The sequence below is a fragment of the Aptenodytes patagonicus genome, chromosome 3 (genome assembly GCF_965638725.1).
Source record: "Aptenodytes patagonicus chromosome 3, bAptPat1.pri.cur, whole genome shotgun sequence".
Taxonomy (NCBI): Eukaryota; Metazoa; Chordata; class Aves; order Sphenisciformes; family Spheniscidae; genus Aptenodytes; species Aptenodytes patagonicus.
Genome location: NC_134951.1, coordinates 101898442 through 101914466, shown reverse-complemented (window position 1 = coordinate 101914466; position 16025 = coordinate 101898442). Strand labels below are relative to the sequence as shown.

The 16025-nt window shown below is 39.2% G+C and overlaps 1 protein-coding gene across 11 annotated transcripts in view; it reads left to right on the top strand.

Moving 5' to 3' along the window:
• Positions 1 to 5334, top strand: part of PPM1B (protein phosphatase, Mg2+/Mn2+ dependent 1B) — a 63634-nt gene extending 58300 nt beyond the window's left edge. For 10 of the 11 annotated variants that reach the window (XM_076334442.1, XM_076334440.1, XM_076334439.1 and 7 more), the window contains one exon: positions 1601 to 2706. In XM_076334442.1, the coding sequence (XP_076190557.1) occupies positions 1601 to 1906 (306 nt within the window). In that variant the 3' untranslated portion in view covers positions 1907 to 2706. Of the gene's footprint in view, positions 1 to 1600; positions 2707 to 3498 lie in introns of those variants that run through there. The other variant, XM_076334447.1, reaches the window with a different exon arrangement.
• The last annotated feature ends 10691 nt before the right edge of the window (positions 5335 to 16025 follow it).

Below are 16025 nucleotides of genomic sequence, written 5' to 3'. Positions count from 1 at the left end.
TTATGCTGCCTTGTTTAATATTAGCTAGATAAATACATAAATAGTACTTTTTTGTCAAAACCTAAGAAATAGGATACATCTGTAGCCTCATGTTGATGCCCGGAGCTTTCACTGACTTTGTGCTCATGAGGCATTAAAACAGTCCCACTTCATACATTAAAACTACCTCCTCTAACTTGCTTCTCCTCACTGGGCTCTTGAAGAGCTATCTGAATGTGAAAATGCTAGTACATGGGAGTCAAAACATCTCAAACTAAGACCAGCAAACCACAGTGGAAGTATGTGCAACAAATGAAGCTTGGAGGGATAGCATTATGTGCAGTAACATTCATTTTTGTAGTAAAATTGTCCCCTTTTTAACTTAGACTGTGCTAATCAGTCTTGGGGCTTCTATTCCAGGAACATTACAGCATCCAAAATGCTACTGAACCCAAGATATTGTCTTAATGCTGCTATTAAGCTCATAACTGAGTGACTGCAATATTTGTAGTTTATGAAGCTTTTGGACTAGATGACAGTAAAATGAGGTCAGCATGAGAAAAAGGCAGTCTGGATTTTGCCTCTAATGTATTGCAAAATCTGCCAGCTTTCAGAGATACAGTTCCATTTGTCTAGCTTGATAACTTGCTAGGTATTAATAATTCAAAGTGTACTATTCCCTTAAAGCAACAGTACTGCTTTAGCACTTGAAAGTTAAAATATCTAGTATCAGTCTCAGCACTGTAATAGATGTGCAAGTCTATCGCAAAAAAAACCCCAACAAAAAAACCCCAATTATTTTCAACTGAAGGCTTGTAGCCAAATAGGTGGTTTGCAGAGACCTTCATTCCTTAACCTGAGTAATAAGCACTGATTTTGTGCCATAGGTTGCTAGATTTTACTTTGAATTAGCTGTTCCACCTGTTGATTTTTCTAGCCAATACACACATCTGCCAAAAATCGTGTCTGTCTTTGTTCAAACACCACTACTGCTCCTGGTACTGATGGGTGGCTGTGCAATTCTTTCATGGCAGCATCATGCATGCAAAAATCAGTCTTCAATGTAGAGGGATTGTTTTGTAAAACACTTAGAGCATTGATTTTTGATGTGATGCTTCAACTAAACTGCTAGCAGTAGTTATCTATTCTCTTTAGTGAGTTTTTCACAGGGCTGTGTTGCTATTGGCTGTGCAGAAATTCACAATTAAAAATATTGACCTGATGGCTAAAGAAGCTTAAATTTTCAAATTTTTCACGTGATGACTGACCACAGTTGTGGGGAATATCGGCTATATTCATCGAAAGACAATTTGAACCAAGATGGAGTTAATTGGGAGGAGGTAACATGTTGATGCTGTCTGGCTCAAAATAAATTGAAATTACTAAAAATGCTGTTGTAATAGGTATAACTTCTTAAATTATTATGTTGTATAAAATAGACAAACGTGGATGATATTGTTCTGAGATGTATGTTGCTAGTAAGGTGGTTTAGATTCAAATAGAGTAAAGCTGATGTTTTCTCAGTCAGAAAAATTGTGTTTTTTGGGGTTTTTTTAAATGTCGTTAGAAAATATCCTAGTTTAACTACTGATTTTTTTGGGGTCTTGAATCTTAAAAAAAGGACCCTGGCGAAGCCGAGGAAAGTGGAACGCAGGGAAAATTGGTGGAAGCACTCAGGCAAATGAGAATTAATCATAGGGGGAACTACCGCCACCTTCTGGAAGAGATGCTGACTAGTTACAGGCTAGCTAAGATGCAGGGAGAAGAGTGCACTGCTGAATCAGCTGCAGCATCTACTTCAGATACTCATGCTGGACCCAGTGACCCCGTACCAGACACCCACACAGAATCTGGGAATCGCCTTGCTGAAATACAGAGCTCAAATGAAGATTCAGGGATGAATGAGATGAGTGATAAACAGATGTAATGTTTTACATAGCAGATTTAATGCTTCGCTTTGCTTGGCGTATTTTCCTTTGTTTATATCTCAACATCTGTCACATCTATCCTACAAGTCTGTTTGTTTTTACTTTAGTTATTTGTACAGATTGTTTATACAAAGCTCTTTTTTCCTTAGAAGTTCAACTACTATGGTATATTATAGTAATTGCATCTGATGATGTGTAGCAAGCAGTTAACTTCCCATCTGAGACTTTGATTTTTTTTTTTTTAAATCCTGTGACACCAACAATAGGAATCTAACATGCTGATGCAAAAATAAATTTTAAAACTTTTTCTTTTAAGTACACTTTTAGATAATAATTTTGATGGTATATGTTTGCTAATTGTAAAGTAATTCACATCTTCATTGTATCTTTTATGCAAATTAATTGAATTATACAAATTCTTCAGCTTTTTTTTCCCCAGCATCATATACTGCATGATTGTATTTGAATTGTGTATAGTTTATATTATAACTGAATTACAAAAGCTGTTATGTTTTAGGTTGTCACTTATTCTTCATAAAATGTCTTTGATTTTTTTTTTCCAATTTAGATTGTATCCACTGTTCATCATAAATATCTATTTTCTAGACGACTGTATTATTACTTCCCAGGTTGTAGCATAACATATATCCAGAAATGAAAATGTACTTAGATTTAGTACCTAGTGTCAAGTTCTAAGAATTTGTGTTTAAGTGAAAATAAAGAATATGCTGTGGAATAATATCTGTATGTATATTGACTCTTTTAAGCAAGTAATAAACTGCCTTTGAAATGCTATCACTTGGACATGACTTGAAACTTTTCATAGCTTCTCAAATTAACTCATGATGTTCATTAGTTTCTACAAATATCTGAGTAATTTTGGGTTTGGCACATTCATCGTGATCCTCTATTTGGGCAACACTTCTCAGGTTCAAGTTAAAAATCAGCCACATAAATGAATAAACTGGCTATTCTACCTAATTTTACCTTCTACCAAATCTTTTCCGTGTCTTTTGGTGTACGACACGTGTACGTACGTGCATTTGGGTAGATCAGTGGTAATACTGGGAATTTACAGTGGTGGTAACTAATCTGCTAATAAGTTAAATCTGGAATTCTTGTGTCAGTGGTCGGTTCATAATATAACATTTGCACAAAAATATCATTGTTCAAAATAGGTACAGATTTCACTGCCTTAATGAAAAAGAGCCTGTGGGAATTTCTTGTGGACCAGGAATACCTGAAGAGCTGAGTTCTGTAGCATTTTATAGATTTTTTTTTTTTGGTAGTCCATAGATGTAATATCTATTGATAGCTATGATTTAGTACAATTTTAGATCATATTTAATTTTAAGTCTTTATGCTTATAGCTTTACTGGGTTCACATTTTATAAAAGTGAATTCCCTCCTGAAGCTGAGGAACAGAGTGTCCGTGTGTGAGGAAGTGGGCAGGTATGGGGGGGGAAAAAGGAAAATGTCATCTGTCTTACGCTAGTATTCTACTTAATTATGCCAGTTAAATCCAAAGTACAACAAAATGTTTTCATTTGTATTGGTGAGTAGTAATATTTCTCCTCTTCTTTTCCTGTAGGGTGCTGGAGATCTAGAAGATCCGTGGTAGCCTTACAAATCTACTAAAATGCTTTTGATTCTGAAAGGGGGAAAAAACCTTTTAAATCTGTTTTCTTCAATACAAGGGAAAAATTCTGGTGGATTTCCAACATTTTGTGAAATGGGCAGAAAGATATTAGAATTTTCCATCATTTGTTCATTTTTGTGTTTTCTGATATTGCCACTCTTAGCATTGCCTGTACTACAGTATTTTTACCAGCCTCGGGCATACTGATTACATCTGTAATGAACTTTGGCCCTAAGAAGGAAGGAAGGAAGGAAGGAAGGAATGATTCCCTCAGCAGATCAGTATATGTACCTGAGGTGCACGGGATTGTAGGTGTACTTTGAAGATACACTATGGCTAAATGAAATGTGCAACACACAAGCGTGAGAGAGTACAAGTAATTGTTTGAGACGTTACTTATCTCACTTTACCGAGTTGGAAGGCTTTGCAGCTCTGTGGCTTGGAAGTAATTTCAATTGGGCAATACGCTATCAGATGTGTATTTTTTTTTTTTAATTTTCCAGTTTTACCTGTATTACCAGACCGTTAGGTTTCCCTGCGGTGTCCAAATTGTGATATGTTGCCTACTGCTTGCTTGAAGATAAGTGTATTTGGCAATAATATATGAAGATTCTAGGCATCTAAAAACAGTAAGAATTTTACGCATGTGTACAACACACCCTTAAACTCTTGCTAGAGAAAATCTTTTAAAACCAAACTGATGAATTTATAGTTAGTAGTGACTTGCTTTGACATCTCTCACAGCTGCAGGTTTTTTTAAAAAATGCTGAAAATTTGCCTTTATTATAATGTAAATTGTGATTATTTTTTTGTTCTATATGTGGTTTTCTATAGTTTTTGATTTTTTTCAGCTTAAGATACAGACAGAAGTCTTGTGTAATATGGGTATAATTTTTAATTGTTTGCATTATTTTCAAAGTTCAAATTATCACTTTGAGATTACTATAAATACACTTAAAATTATCTATTTTAAATTAAGAAAATATTAGAGATATTTTCATGGGTTCGATGACCTTTCATTTTATAAGCAATGGGCATGGTACAGAGTGGCTGTCATGTAAGGTACTTGAAGATTCTTAGTTTAATTCTATTTTTGCAATAACCTTGACTTTTTTTCTGACTTCTTTGAGTTGTGCATGTAATGAGTCCAGTAAATGCTGAAAATGGGGAAGAGTAAAGTATTTATCTAAAATAAAAGCTATTGGGGAGGGGAAACAATGAATGTATCCATCTGTACATGACTTACATGCTGTGGATGCCTTGTAAACATTTTCCTATTTGTTTAAACTGTGTTTCAGCGAGGATGTAATTGCCCTTGTGTGTAGTTTTAAGCTAATGACAGTCATCAACTGGTTTTGTGTGAAATGGAACTCATGGTAGTTTTCTGTAACTTTATCCCCATGGTGAGTCTGTAAAAACCACATGCTCTTTCATACTGGTGCCGAAGGCCAGCTTTCCCAATCATTTTGATTCACTGTGTATCTGATTTTTTTTTTTGGTCTAGAGAGGATTATTGCCACAGTATATTTTATTTATTCATTAGATTTTAGCCTTGTAAGTTAAAGTGTTCTAAATGATGATGTTAACAGGTATTTGTCCCTTTACTGGTTTTTTTGGGGTTGTTAAAAGATAGGGAATGAAGAATGCAAAATGGTTTATTGTTCAGACTGTCCGCTCTGGTCCAACCCTGTACTGATAGTACCTTCCCAGTATGATATTGTGATGTTTCATACAATACAGTGAACATAACCAACTTGTTATCTTCAATAAAGGATTGCTAAAACAGTGTGATATGCTTTATATTTTCTTGAGAAGGATTTGTCAAGAAGATGCAAGTGTTCTATATAAAAAGATAACCAAATAGGATTTATGAGGTGTCTCTTAGTGATGGATTTGTTTGTTCTATAGCGAATGTGGCTTTTTGTCACAATAAGCCAGAAGTCTCAAAGTGGGCTTCTCTGGGGAGACAGAAGAGTACAAACAACACTTAGAGCTCCTGGGGCAAATCCATCCCAAGTTCAGCTGGAATGAGTCTTATTCCAGCTACGGGAGAGCATTCATTTAAAGTCTAAAAATTCAGATTAAACTTAACTTTTTAGTCAGCTCATTTCTTGAGGTTTCTTAAAGATCTGAGGTTAGACCTATGAAGTTTTACTTCTGTACAGTGTTTTGGATAGAAACTTCTCTAATGTTAACGCTCTCACGTTAAAACATCTACTGATTTTTTTTAACTTATTAATGAAGTTGTTTAGCTGGGTGGGAAAGGAGAACGAAATCCTCCATGTTACTGATACTGCATGGTAATAACCTGTCTGAATACTTAGTGTTACTGTGGAATGGGTGTATTTATGAACAACCTCTAGATTTTTTTTGAGTCTATAAGCTCTATAAATCTGTAAGTTCTCTGAACGTTTTTGTTGGTTCTGCTTGCACAGCGTAACCGCTGCACACTTTCCTCATGAACTGCGATTTTAATACCTTCTTCCACTGGTAAGAGTTCTTGTAATCCGTAGGCTCCAGCCCTGTGAACAGTTATATGTGTAGTTTTTTTCCATCATGTGGATAGTCTCCCTGAAATAAAAGGGTTTATGCTTTTATTGTATAGAAGTGAAGCATGCACATAGGTTTTTCAAAGAGAAGGACCATAGCTTGCACAACTACAACAAAATGTAAATCAAGACCTCTTTTTTTTTCTCTAAATTAGCACTACTTTCCATTCGTGCACCCACTAGGTTCCAAATTCTAATCATGTTTTTAGTTTAATCAAATCCTGTTCAGATTTCAGCAGCCTGGGAAAAAAAACCCCTATGCTTTTTGACTTTGTAGCGTGAGAAGTCTGAATGTTTGATAAAATTTGTTCATGTATTTGCCATAATTTGTCAATTTTAACATTTGTTTTAAAATTATGTTCTCTTAATTATATTGCCACCCAGTAACTAACATAAAGATACTTCTGCAGAATGCTGAGAGTAGGGGGTGTCTCTTTCACCTCGGGTCTTTCTGACATGTCAAATTCAGCTTGATTCTTCTCTTCATTTTTGACTTCTGTAACAAAGTACAGGAGGCTGGTGAAGGGTCTGGAGAACAAGTCTTATGAGGAGCGGCTGAGGGAACTGGGGTTGTTCAGCCTGGAGAAAAGGAGGCTGAGGGGAGACCTCATCGCTCTCTACAACTACCTGAAAGGAGGTTGTAGTGAGGTGGGTGTTGGTCTCTTCTCCCAAGTAACTAGCGATAGGACGAGAGGAAATGGCCTCAAGTTGCGCCAGGGGAGGTTTAGATTGGACATGAGGAAAAATTTCTTTACTGAAAGAGTGGTGAAACATTGGAACAGGCTGCCCAGGGAAGTGGTTGAGTCCCCATCCCTGGAGGTATTTAAAAGATGAGTAGATGAGGCACTTAGGGACATGGCTTAGTGGACATGGTGGTGTTGGGTCGATGGTTGGACTCGATGATCTTAGAGGTCTTTTCCAACCTCAATGATTCTATGATTCTATGAAAGTAGTCTGCCAGTTCTCAAGTCTGCTCTCTGATAATCTTGAGCAAAATAAAGATTTGTTTTACCTGATCCTCATTAACATGTTAAATAGAATAGGGAATAAAGAAATGAATGCAAATATATGTGGTGTCATCCTGACCTTCTCAAAAGGCTTGTATGAGAGGTTAACTACAATGAAAGTCTCCTCTTAGACTGGATCTCATCAGCACATCGTCATGTGCTTATTTGAGCCTGCATGCAAACTTTTGCAGGACTTGGCCAAAATATCCATACTTTTCATGTCCCTTATGTGAACTAATGCTGATGTCGCTCTTTAGGTGAAGGAGTAAAAAAAAAAAAACAAAAAAAACCCCCAAACCCAAACCATACTCTTGAAATAGTTAAGTCGTCAATTCTTCTAACATATCACAGACTAGCTATTAGTGGCTAGGTAGCTTCTTGGTATCATGTATAAAGTGAAGTCAGCCACTTCATCTGTGAGCTTTCTTACACTGTCAGCCATAATCACTGGCTTAAATCTTAAAAAGTAAAATTAGGCCCAGAAAACCAGTCATTTTTCTTTGGCACTTTAGAGGTTCATAGTGGAAATCAAAATCAATAGGAACCCGAGATTAGTTACAGCATTGAACCAAGCTTTAGTGGGCAATTTTTACTTCTGGAAGATGAAGCAAAAAACAGTGCTGCCTAACATTAGGTGTCGGGTCTATTCTGACAAAAAAGCCACAGTGCCACGCAGTTTTTAATCTGTCAACTAATTTGGGTTTTGCTGGGCTAAAAAGCAAGTTTTAGATTTGAGGATTGTCTACTGAAGGCATGTTGCTTTTAGCTCTTTATAGCTGTTTTTTTTGCTCTAAAATAAAAATTAAGTCGGAGGTAGCTCCGCTGGTGCAGGTAAGCAACTGCACGGGACGCTCCCAGAGATGAAGGCAGTTTGACAAAACCACAAGAAAGTATCCAAGCCACTGAACTTGCAGTATAATCCGGGTAAGTATGCGGTTCGTGCAGTTGAAACTCCACCTGGGGTCTCGTGTATCTTTGTAACCCCTTTCGCTGTGTGCCAATCTGATCTTGTCCTGCTCGTGTTTATTTGGACTGTTGCTGTATAGATCGGACTTAGCTACGCTTTGTTTGTGCCATCTTGCATTCCTACCTAGCTGCTTCTCTGTTGATCGAAAGACAAGTAGCTTTTGCATTTTAGCATGACTGTGCCTCCTTTTTGTGTTTAGCTCACTGCTCGAGGTCATCTCTCACTTCCATCATTCACTTTGCTACATGCTTATCAGTGCTCCTGTGCTTTCCTCTTTTTACATCCGAAAGGTCATGTTCCCCCCAAATACCTTATTTTTCCTTCTTCACAAACCTTCTTAAAGCTCTCCTTTGCTGCAATGCTTGGATTCAAAGGCCGGTTTGGATTATTGAGAACTTCCTTCTCCATTGATGAGTACTTCTAGCTTCTGTCCTTGGCTGTCCTTATTTGTCCATATGCAGCTTGACTAGGAATTTCCAACAGAAAAAGCTTTACTGCGCCGTTACTGTGATTAGCGACTGTGAATTAACATCAACTAATGATTGCCTCAGCACCCGCTTTTAAAACTTTCCGAAGACTGATAAGGATTCAAGTCATGGGAATGGGCTTCTGGGGGGGGAAATCATTGCCATTCTCTGTCAGTTTGGTAATCTTTCTGTGAAAGCAGTTGCCCCTGCTAATAAAGGAAGAAAAACACTGTGTAGTAGGAAGATGCGTTGTGAAGACTTGTGGCAACTAACTGAAACAGTGCTCTTGGAAATAATTTTCTTACCTGTTGTGTCAAGTCTGTTTTGGAAATGACTGTTACCCTGGTTTTCCGCTTTCTCAGACTTTTGGGATTTAAGGCGAATTGCGGGGAAGCTGAGGCTATGTTGTAATGGTGTTCGGTGGTGTAAGGACCCTGCCTTTGACCTTTAAAAAGTTGGAAATGATCCAATTCCTGAGTCCCCTCATGACAATCTTGGAAGTTCATCTGGTCTGAGAATATAGAAGTAGTGATTTTTCTGGCCTTTTTCAGGCGGCTTCTGGATTCTGTTGGGTAGTTACGGGATGTTTTCAAACAAGTATTTTTCAGAGAACTTCTATGCAAAGTTATGTCAGAAAATGACCAAATGGGATCTGCTTTTATCACTTTGAAAGAGCTGCAAAGCTTAAGTGAAAGACATTGGACAAATTCATGGAATGAAAATTCTATGTCTTGTGAGAGAAAACACTACTTTCAGGAATTAGTGTCCAGAACTTAGAAAGGGTACCCAAAAATGTTTGGGTATGTTATATTCCTTGCAAGAGTATGAATTTCTCCTTGAAAAATCTGAATTGTCTTTAAAAAATGTGCTAAAAGAGAAACTGTGGTGTGAAAACACACCTCTAACACCTCTCTACGCTGATGTATTTTAACCACTTTTTTTGGGGGGGTGAACATGTAGCTCAGTAAATATCCTACATTTAGAAGTTAATTGGAAACTTTGAAGTAAATGCATACAAGTTAAAGTCTGATTGCATTAATGAAAATACATTTCCCGTTATTTTTGTAAGGAAACTTCTTAATACCATCCCCATCAAATTCATTCTGAATATTGGTTTTGTTTTGGCAGGTTACTGGTATGCAAAAAGGTGGACGTCTGCTTAATCTTGGGCAAATAATCTACAGTATTTAATTTGTTCTTCTTAAGAGAAACTGGAGAATGTGCTCTGAGATTTTTTTTTTTATCCTTTATCCAGTGGTCCTCTTCAGTTCATAAACACATCTAAGTTTAACGGTGCAGTAAGGATTTTGGCCTGGGTATGTAAAGCAGGTGTGTTTTTCTAGTGCGTTTAAAATAATAATGTTTCAGTTTTGGGAGCAGAGAATGTGTGAAATCAAAGCAAAATATGTTTTCCAACTCTCCTAAATCTGCATTTAATTTGGTAGGATATAGTTGTAGGAAATACGATGCTAATGCAAACAACGTGTGAGGTGATTAGAAGTGTGGTGCTTTACAACAACTTCTCAGTCTCTACTTTTAGTCATGGACACCTTTTTTCATTGTACTGGGTGACAAATTATAAAATGGTGAAATATATTTTACATTCATTTCTTCATTCCTACTCATCCTCGCCTTAAAAACATTTAGCAAGTTCCATACTGTTGCTTCAGAGGTTACAATTACTGCATTTAACTTCCCACTCAAGTTATTAGAGGGGAAAAAATGCAGAGATCCCAGTGTGTGAGTAATTGCAGCAACTTTTTTTATATGCAGTTACCCTATTTCACATGCTGCTTCTGTGAACGGAGTGAAAAGAAAACAAAAGTTGTATCTTGTAGATGTAACTTCTAATATGGTCTTAGCAGCCCCTATGCTTTGAACTGCATTAAATAAAAGGTTTAGGATGAAATTAAGGAAAAGGAGGAAAAAATGTACGAAATGGGTATTGTATTATCGCCGACTTAAAGATGTTGTATGTCTGTCTTTCTATTCAGCCTTCAGTACTGAAGTATTTGGAAGATCTATCTTTGAAATGCAAACCGGTTTTGTTCCGAGTGGGTTAGAGTCCCACGGGACTTGGTACTACAGACTCCTAGACAGCACGGCAGAGCTAAAAGCATGAGACCTATGAGAGAGCGCATCGATGACCTTAAAGGTCTTTTCCAACCTAAATGATTCTATGATTATATAGAATGAAAGACAGACATTTGCTTTAATTATCCTCGGGGGGGGGGGGGGGGGGGATGTGAAATGGGTATGTGTGATAGTTGTCACTCCACTGTTGGAGCAAGGGGAGCGGGGGGGGGGATTTAAATGCACTGTGTGAATACTTGTGTGAATACTTGCTGAATGTGGGATTACGTTTTTCTCTGGTTCACTAGTATAGACGAGCTAGGTGCCTGAAACTATTTTATGCAGATACATCATGTGAGATGCGGCACCTGATGAGCCCACGCAAATCAGTGGATTCATTAAGTTCAAAATGGAAAGCCTGGTATTTGCTGCAGGCGATGGCTTTCTTCACCTTTCACCAAACTGCTCTCACCCTGATAACTGGATCCTTGAATGCCAGGCGATTCCGAAACGAAACTTCAAACTGTTAGGGGTGCTTATGCAGTCACATGGCATATAATGTTACAGCTCTGTTGTCAGATAAACGCTTATTAGTTTCACTTCAAGGTTTCACTTCAAGGCAAAGGATTATAATATAGTTCATAATCCTAAATGGTATATACCATGGTGAAGACCTAACTGAAATTCCTTTTCCTACAGGAAAACTGACACCAACAATAATCTTAAAAAAAAAAACCAAACAAACAAAAAAAACCACCACAAAAAAAACCTGCTTTGGCTCCATTTGTTTATCACTATTTTTAGAACAGAGTCGCTTTAAGCCAGCGTAGGAAGAGACAGACTCATGTCATAGGGGCTTTGCTATAGGAAATGTTATATGAATGGTTTTGGAGACAGTTCCAAAGAAAAAGGTAGTTGTTGGGAGGTAGTCAGTATGGCTTGGGCTAAGTAAATACAATTGTCCAGGGAAAGCATAGACAATTTTCAAATTGCAACTCAGGAATGTTTTCATGAGTATTTCTGGCTCCTGGACTTCTATTCCCCATCTGTTAATGGGGAGTGGTGCCATACTCCTCCTTTCCAAAAGCAGTGAGAGGAGAAATGCCTTCAAGCCAAGTGAAGCATTTTGGTGTTCTTTTCCTTCCTGTGGCAGTAGTATCTGTGACGGGGTTGCAAAGTCGTAGAGGATTACAGTTCTGGTGTTGCAACACTGCAGATTCAGTTTGGCCTTGCCGAGATGGAGTCACGTACAGTGGTTTGTCTCGCACTGTAAGTGCCTTTATATAGCTGATAGGATGGCTGAGGCGTCTGCTGTGGACTGGGTTGTTTAGCAGGAAGGGTGCTGTTCATAAAGGCAGACAGATCTAGGGAGAACTGTAGTAGTACCTGTGTGGAAATGAGAATCTGCCCTGAGTTTTGCGCCTTATTAGGCCATTTCTTGTGTCTGAAAGAACCAAGCCTCCCATGCGAAGCATAGTAAATTCTGTGTATTTTTAGCACTTATGTAGAAACAGTATAGTTAGGAAAAATAACCCCCCCAAAAATTAACCCTAAAGAAAACAATACGGAAAAACTAAGTATGGCTAGTGACTGTCACTACATTGCAAGAGTATTTCTCTTTTTTTATGAGCTAAATGTGGTTTTTAATAGCAATAAAACCCTAGAATGTATGGATCACATATGGGCCTCCTGGAATGTTTTTTGTGTGCCGCTGTTTAGCGCTTTTCAAACAGCGGTCTTGTCAACGTGCTTACTGTATCAACGCTACTTGCTTATGTACTGCATGCACTGGCAGTGTTCCTCGTGGTGGTGGCAAGCGCTGCTTGTATTTCCTTTGGTTTTGCACTTCGGTACAATAAACGTGCGGTTGAGAGGTGCTTTATCCACCTCTGTAGAGGTGTATAGAAGGTAGGGGTAGAGCAGCTGCGGGGTAGTACAGAAACGGGAGTTAATGTCTGCGAGGTGGTGTGGGAGCAGGAGGGAAGAGAGTGAGGCTGCAAGTCAGAGGTGTGACCGTGCTGTAGTCCTGTGTAAAAGGAAGGCAGCATGCCCCTGTAGGAGCTGGAGGGCACTTGTGCTGTGCGGCTGAAGAAGGGGCCGTGGGGAGATTTGTAGGGTGGTGTTTAGATGTTAATACTTAAAGTTAGTATTTTAGCAGTTCTTCTGACTTCTGGAAAGTAAGGATTGTCTTCAGTTTCAGTCTTTGTATGTTCAGGCTAATGTGAAATTTAAAATTAAGTTCTGCCACCTATTACGTTGAATGGTGCGTGTATCTATTTGGAGATGGCTTCCTAGAGCGAAATCTTTCTTTGCAGAGGTCTGGTTTGTGCTGGCCCAAGAGCACCTTCCTTGAATATAGAACCTTGCACGTGCCAGCTCTTGCCAGGCAGCATGCTAGGTCAGTCCACTTGAGTTGGAGAAGTGTTTTTTTTTGTTGGGTTTGGTTTTTTTTTTTACAGAAATCTGTACTTCCAGTTCTTTGGTTTCACTCCCAATGTTCACATTGACTTCACATCAGGCCGTAACAGTCCAGCAACAGGAACGTGAGTGAGGGAGTGTGTACAATCAATGAACTGTTGGTCACAGACGGGCATTGTTAAAGGCTTGGGATGCAATTCAGTAGTAGGGTGTGAAGCTGTCTGTACAAAGATTGGAGATTTCTGATCTAAACTGACCTCTTTCGGCAGGAAATTATTTCAGGGGAGCACAATGGTTTGATCGTGAAATGCCTGCCACCAATTTGATATATGTGAAAAAGGCAAATTAGTTGCAGGAAGGCCCGTCGATATGCACTGATAAGAGACAGGGAAGGAGTAAACTCATTTTTCTAAGCTCTGGTGAGGCTCAGTGGAGTGCTATATATAACTGTGTGATAATACATGTGTAATTCCTGCAAGTGGGGAAACTGAGGTCCTGTGAAAAGCAGTACAGCTTGTCTAGTGTGGTGATAGTTGTGGTCACGCAGTGTCAGCCCTGCAGAACGCAGTATTCCTTGCCTGACAGCTCCTCGCTGAAAATCCTTTCATCCTTCCACATGAGGAAGCGCTTAGTGCTCAACAGACCAAAACTTGCTCCTCGGTTACTATTCAGTGAATGTAAACTGTTGTAAGAGGTAAGTTGTAGCATGGATAGACGTAGCTTGCTATGGGGTGCTGTCTCTCAGTAACCCAAAGGATGGATGTGGTAGTGATGCAGTGCACCGCCATTTTATTTTTGAGCTTTTGCTTGGCTTCCTGTGGGGCTGCCTAGCTGCGTGCTGTCGGTATTATCAATTCCCCATTTCAGAGGTCTTTCAGTAACACCAAGTCACTCTTGAGCGTATAGCCATCAAAACTTCAGCAACAGCCTTTCAGGGTTTCATACTGTGCTGAACATCCCCAGCTCATGCAAGGGTAAAATTGAGGTCTGGGTCTCTCACTGGCAAAGCTTTTAAGGACTAGGCTGGGAAAGAAAATTCTTTGAACGTTGTCATCCTCTAGGACAGAAATGTGCTGGACAAATGCCTATAAAGGGAAGAGTGGTAACAGTGTAAATGGAGAAGGGTGCAGTTATGTGAGTGAGCTTCCTGGAGAGGCAAGAAACCTGGAGTTTACTCTAAAGTAAGTTTTTCTATGGATGCGTGACAGTATAGTGTTTGACCCTCTGTAGGGGGGGGCATCCAGGAGTCGTCAACTCTGCGTGCTCTTGTTCTTGCAGCTATGCTAACAGCAAGAATTAGAGGATAATTGTTTTCATTAAAAATAGTGGGAGAAGCCGGCCGTGCTGATCGCCCATGGGGGGCAGGGGCCAGGTGCCTCCTTCCCCCAAAACCTACCCCTTAAAACGTCACGTGAGCCAAGCAGTAGCTAATTACAGCGTTTATAATGCCATTAACCTTTAATCGCATAGTCCATTAGTGGACTAAGAGCATTAAAAAAAAAAAAACAAACCCGACAAAACCATGTCACGGCATCCCACACAATCAGGACTTCAGGCTGATGGCAGAAACCTCACGCACGGTCGGGGACGCCCGGGGTAAAAGATACCGCATCGTGAAACTTGTTCCTCAACAGGGTCTCTCTCTTGACAGCTGCCCTCCGCGTCAAGGGAGGACTTTCTCAGTGCTGAATGAAATATAGCTTTAAAGGTCAGCTTATCCATCAGTCTTGTGGGAGCCGCTGAGGAAAAACTGACAACCATAGTGTTTGCCTCTTTACACGGGTGTAAAGCTGGTCCTGATTCTGTAAATAATGAGGTTATATTTAGAGGTAAAGTGCGTTACGTCAGACTGGTTCCAGTGGTAACAAACCATTTAATGAAAAAGCATTAAGCAAGAGAACTTTTTAACAATAAACATCTTCCTACACTTAGCACATTAGGGTGCTTAATCACCCCTCTGTATGGTTTTCGGTGTAATATGTATGGTATGTAACTGGCAAGCTACTTGGCATTTGTATAGCATCAAACAGCAGACTACTTAGTCAGCCTGTGCATCTAAAGAATTATATATAAGAAATACTTATGGAAATTAACCCCTCCATCTTACAGAAATAACCGTGGCAATCTGTGTGGAGATAGCAGCTATTACTGCCCACATACCGACTGGTTTTGTTTCCCTATCTAACCCTGAGGTAAACAGAATAACTGGCACAGAATGTGAAGTGTTTTCTTTTACTATTTAATGCTTTTCAGTGGATTCTGCTAACGCAGTTGCATTGGCTAGTTATTCCTGCTAAACTATAAAATTGCTCAGGAGGGAACCAGTTCAGAATTGCTTGAGAGCAAGCCAGAAGCGTAATGCCTGCATACATAAAATATATTTTAAAAGGAAAAAGTTAAAGCTCAGTGGGAATTGTTGGTGATCTGCCTCTCTTAAGATAAGTTTACAGTTTCCCTTTATCGAATAATTTTAAGGCGAGCAACTCAAGGAGAGAAAAAAAAAATAGTTCTGTAATAAAAACAAAATACCTGTGTGGTTTTATTTTTAGTCTATGAGGAAAAAACATATAGGAGGAGGTACCAGACTCTTGGGCTTGTTCTCCGGGGTCTGTGGTAGGTGATCGTCCAGACCTATTTTAAGCTCCTTGGCTGTATTTTCCCTCCAGGTTTTCTAGAAAAATTTTTACTATTCGAGGTCCAGATGTCCAGCCTAAGCGTACCTGTGCTCCGCTGGTACCTGCTTGTGCTGCAGCTCTTCTTACGTAGCAATGGGGAGTTGATCCGAAATACAATTGAATCTGGCTGTAAGCACAGTCAGTCTGGCTGCAAAAAATGTGTGTTCTCCAAGACAGTGACCTGGTTGTTTCCAGGATGGTTTCTATTCTGTTTTAACCTTAAAATAATTGTGTGTCCCTGCATCTTTGCATGCCCTGTAGCCACTGGAGGAAGGTTGAGGTAGCGCACACGGATTCATCTATCCACGGCCTCTGGTTCGTGC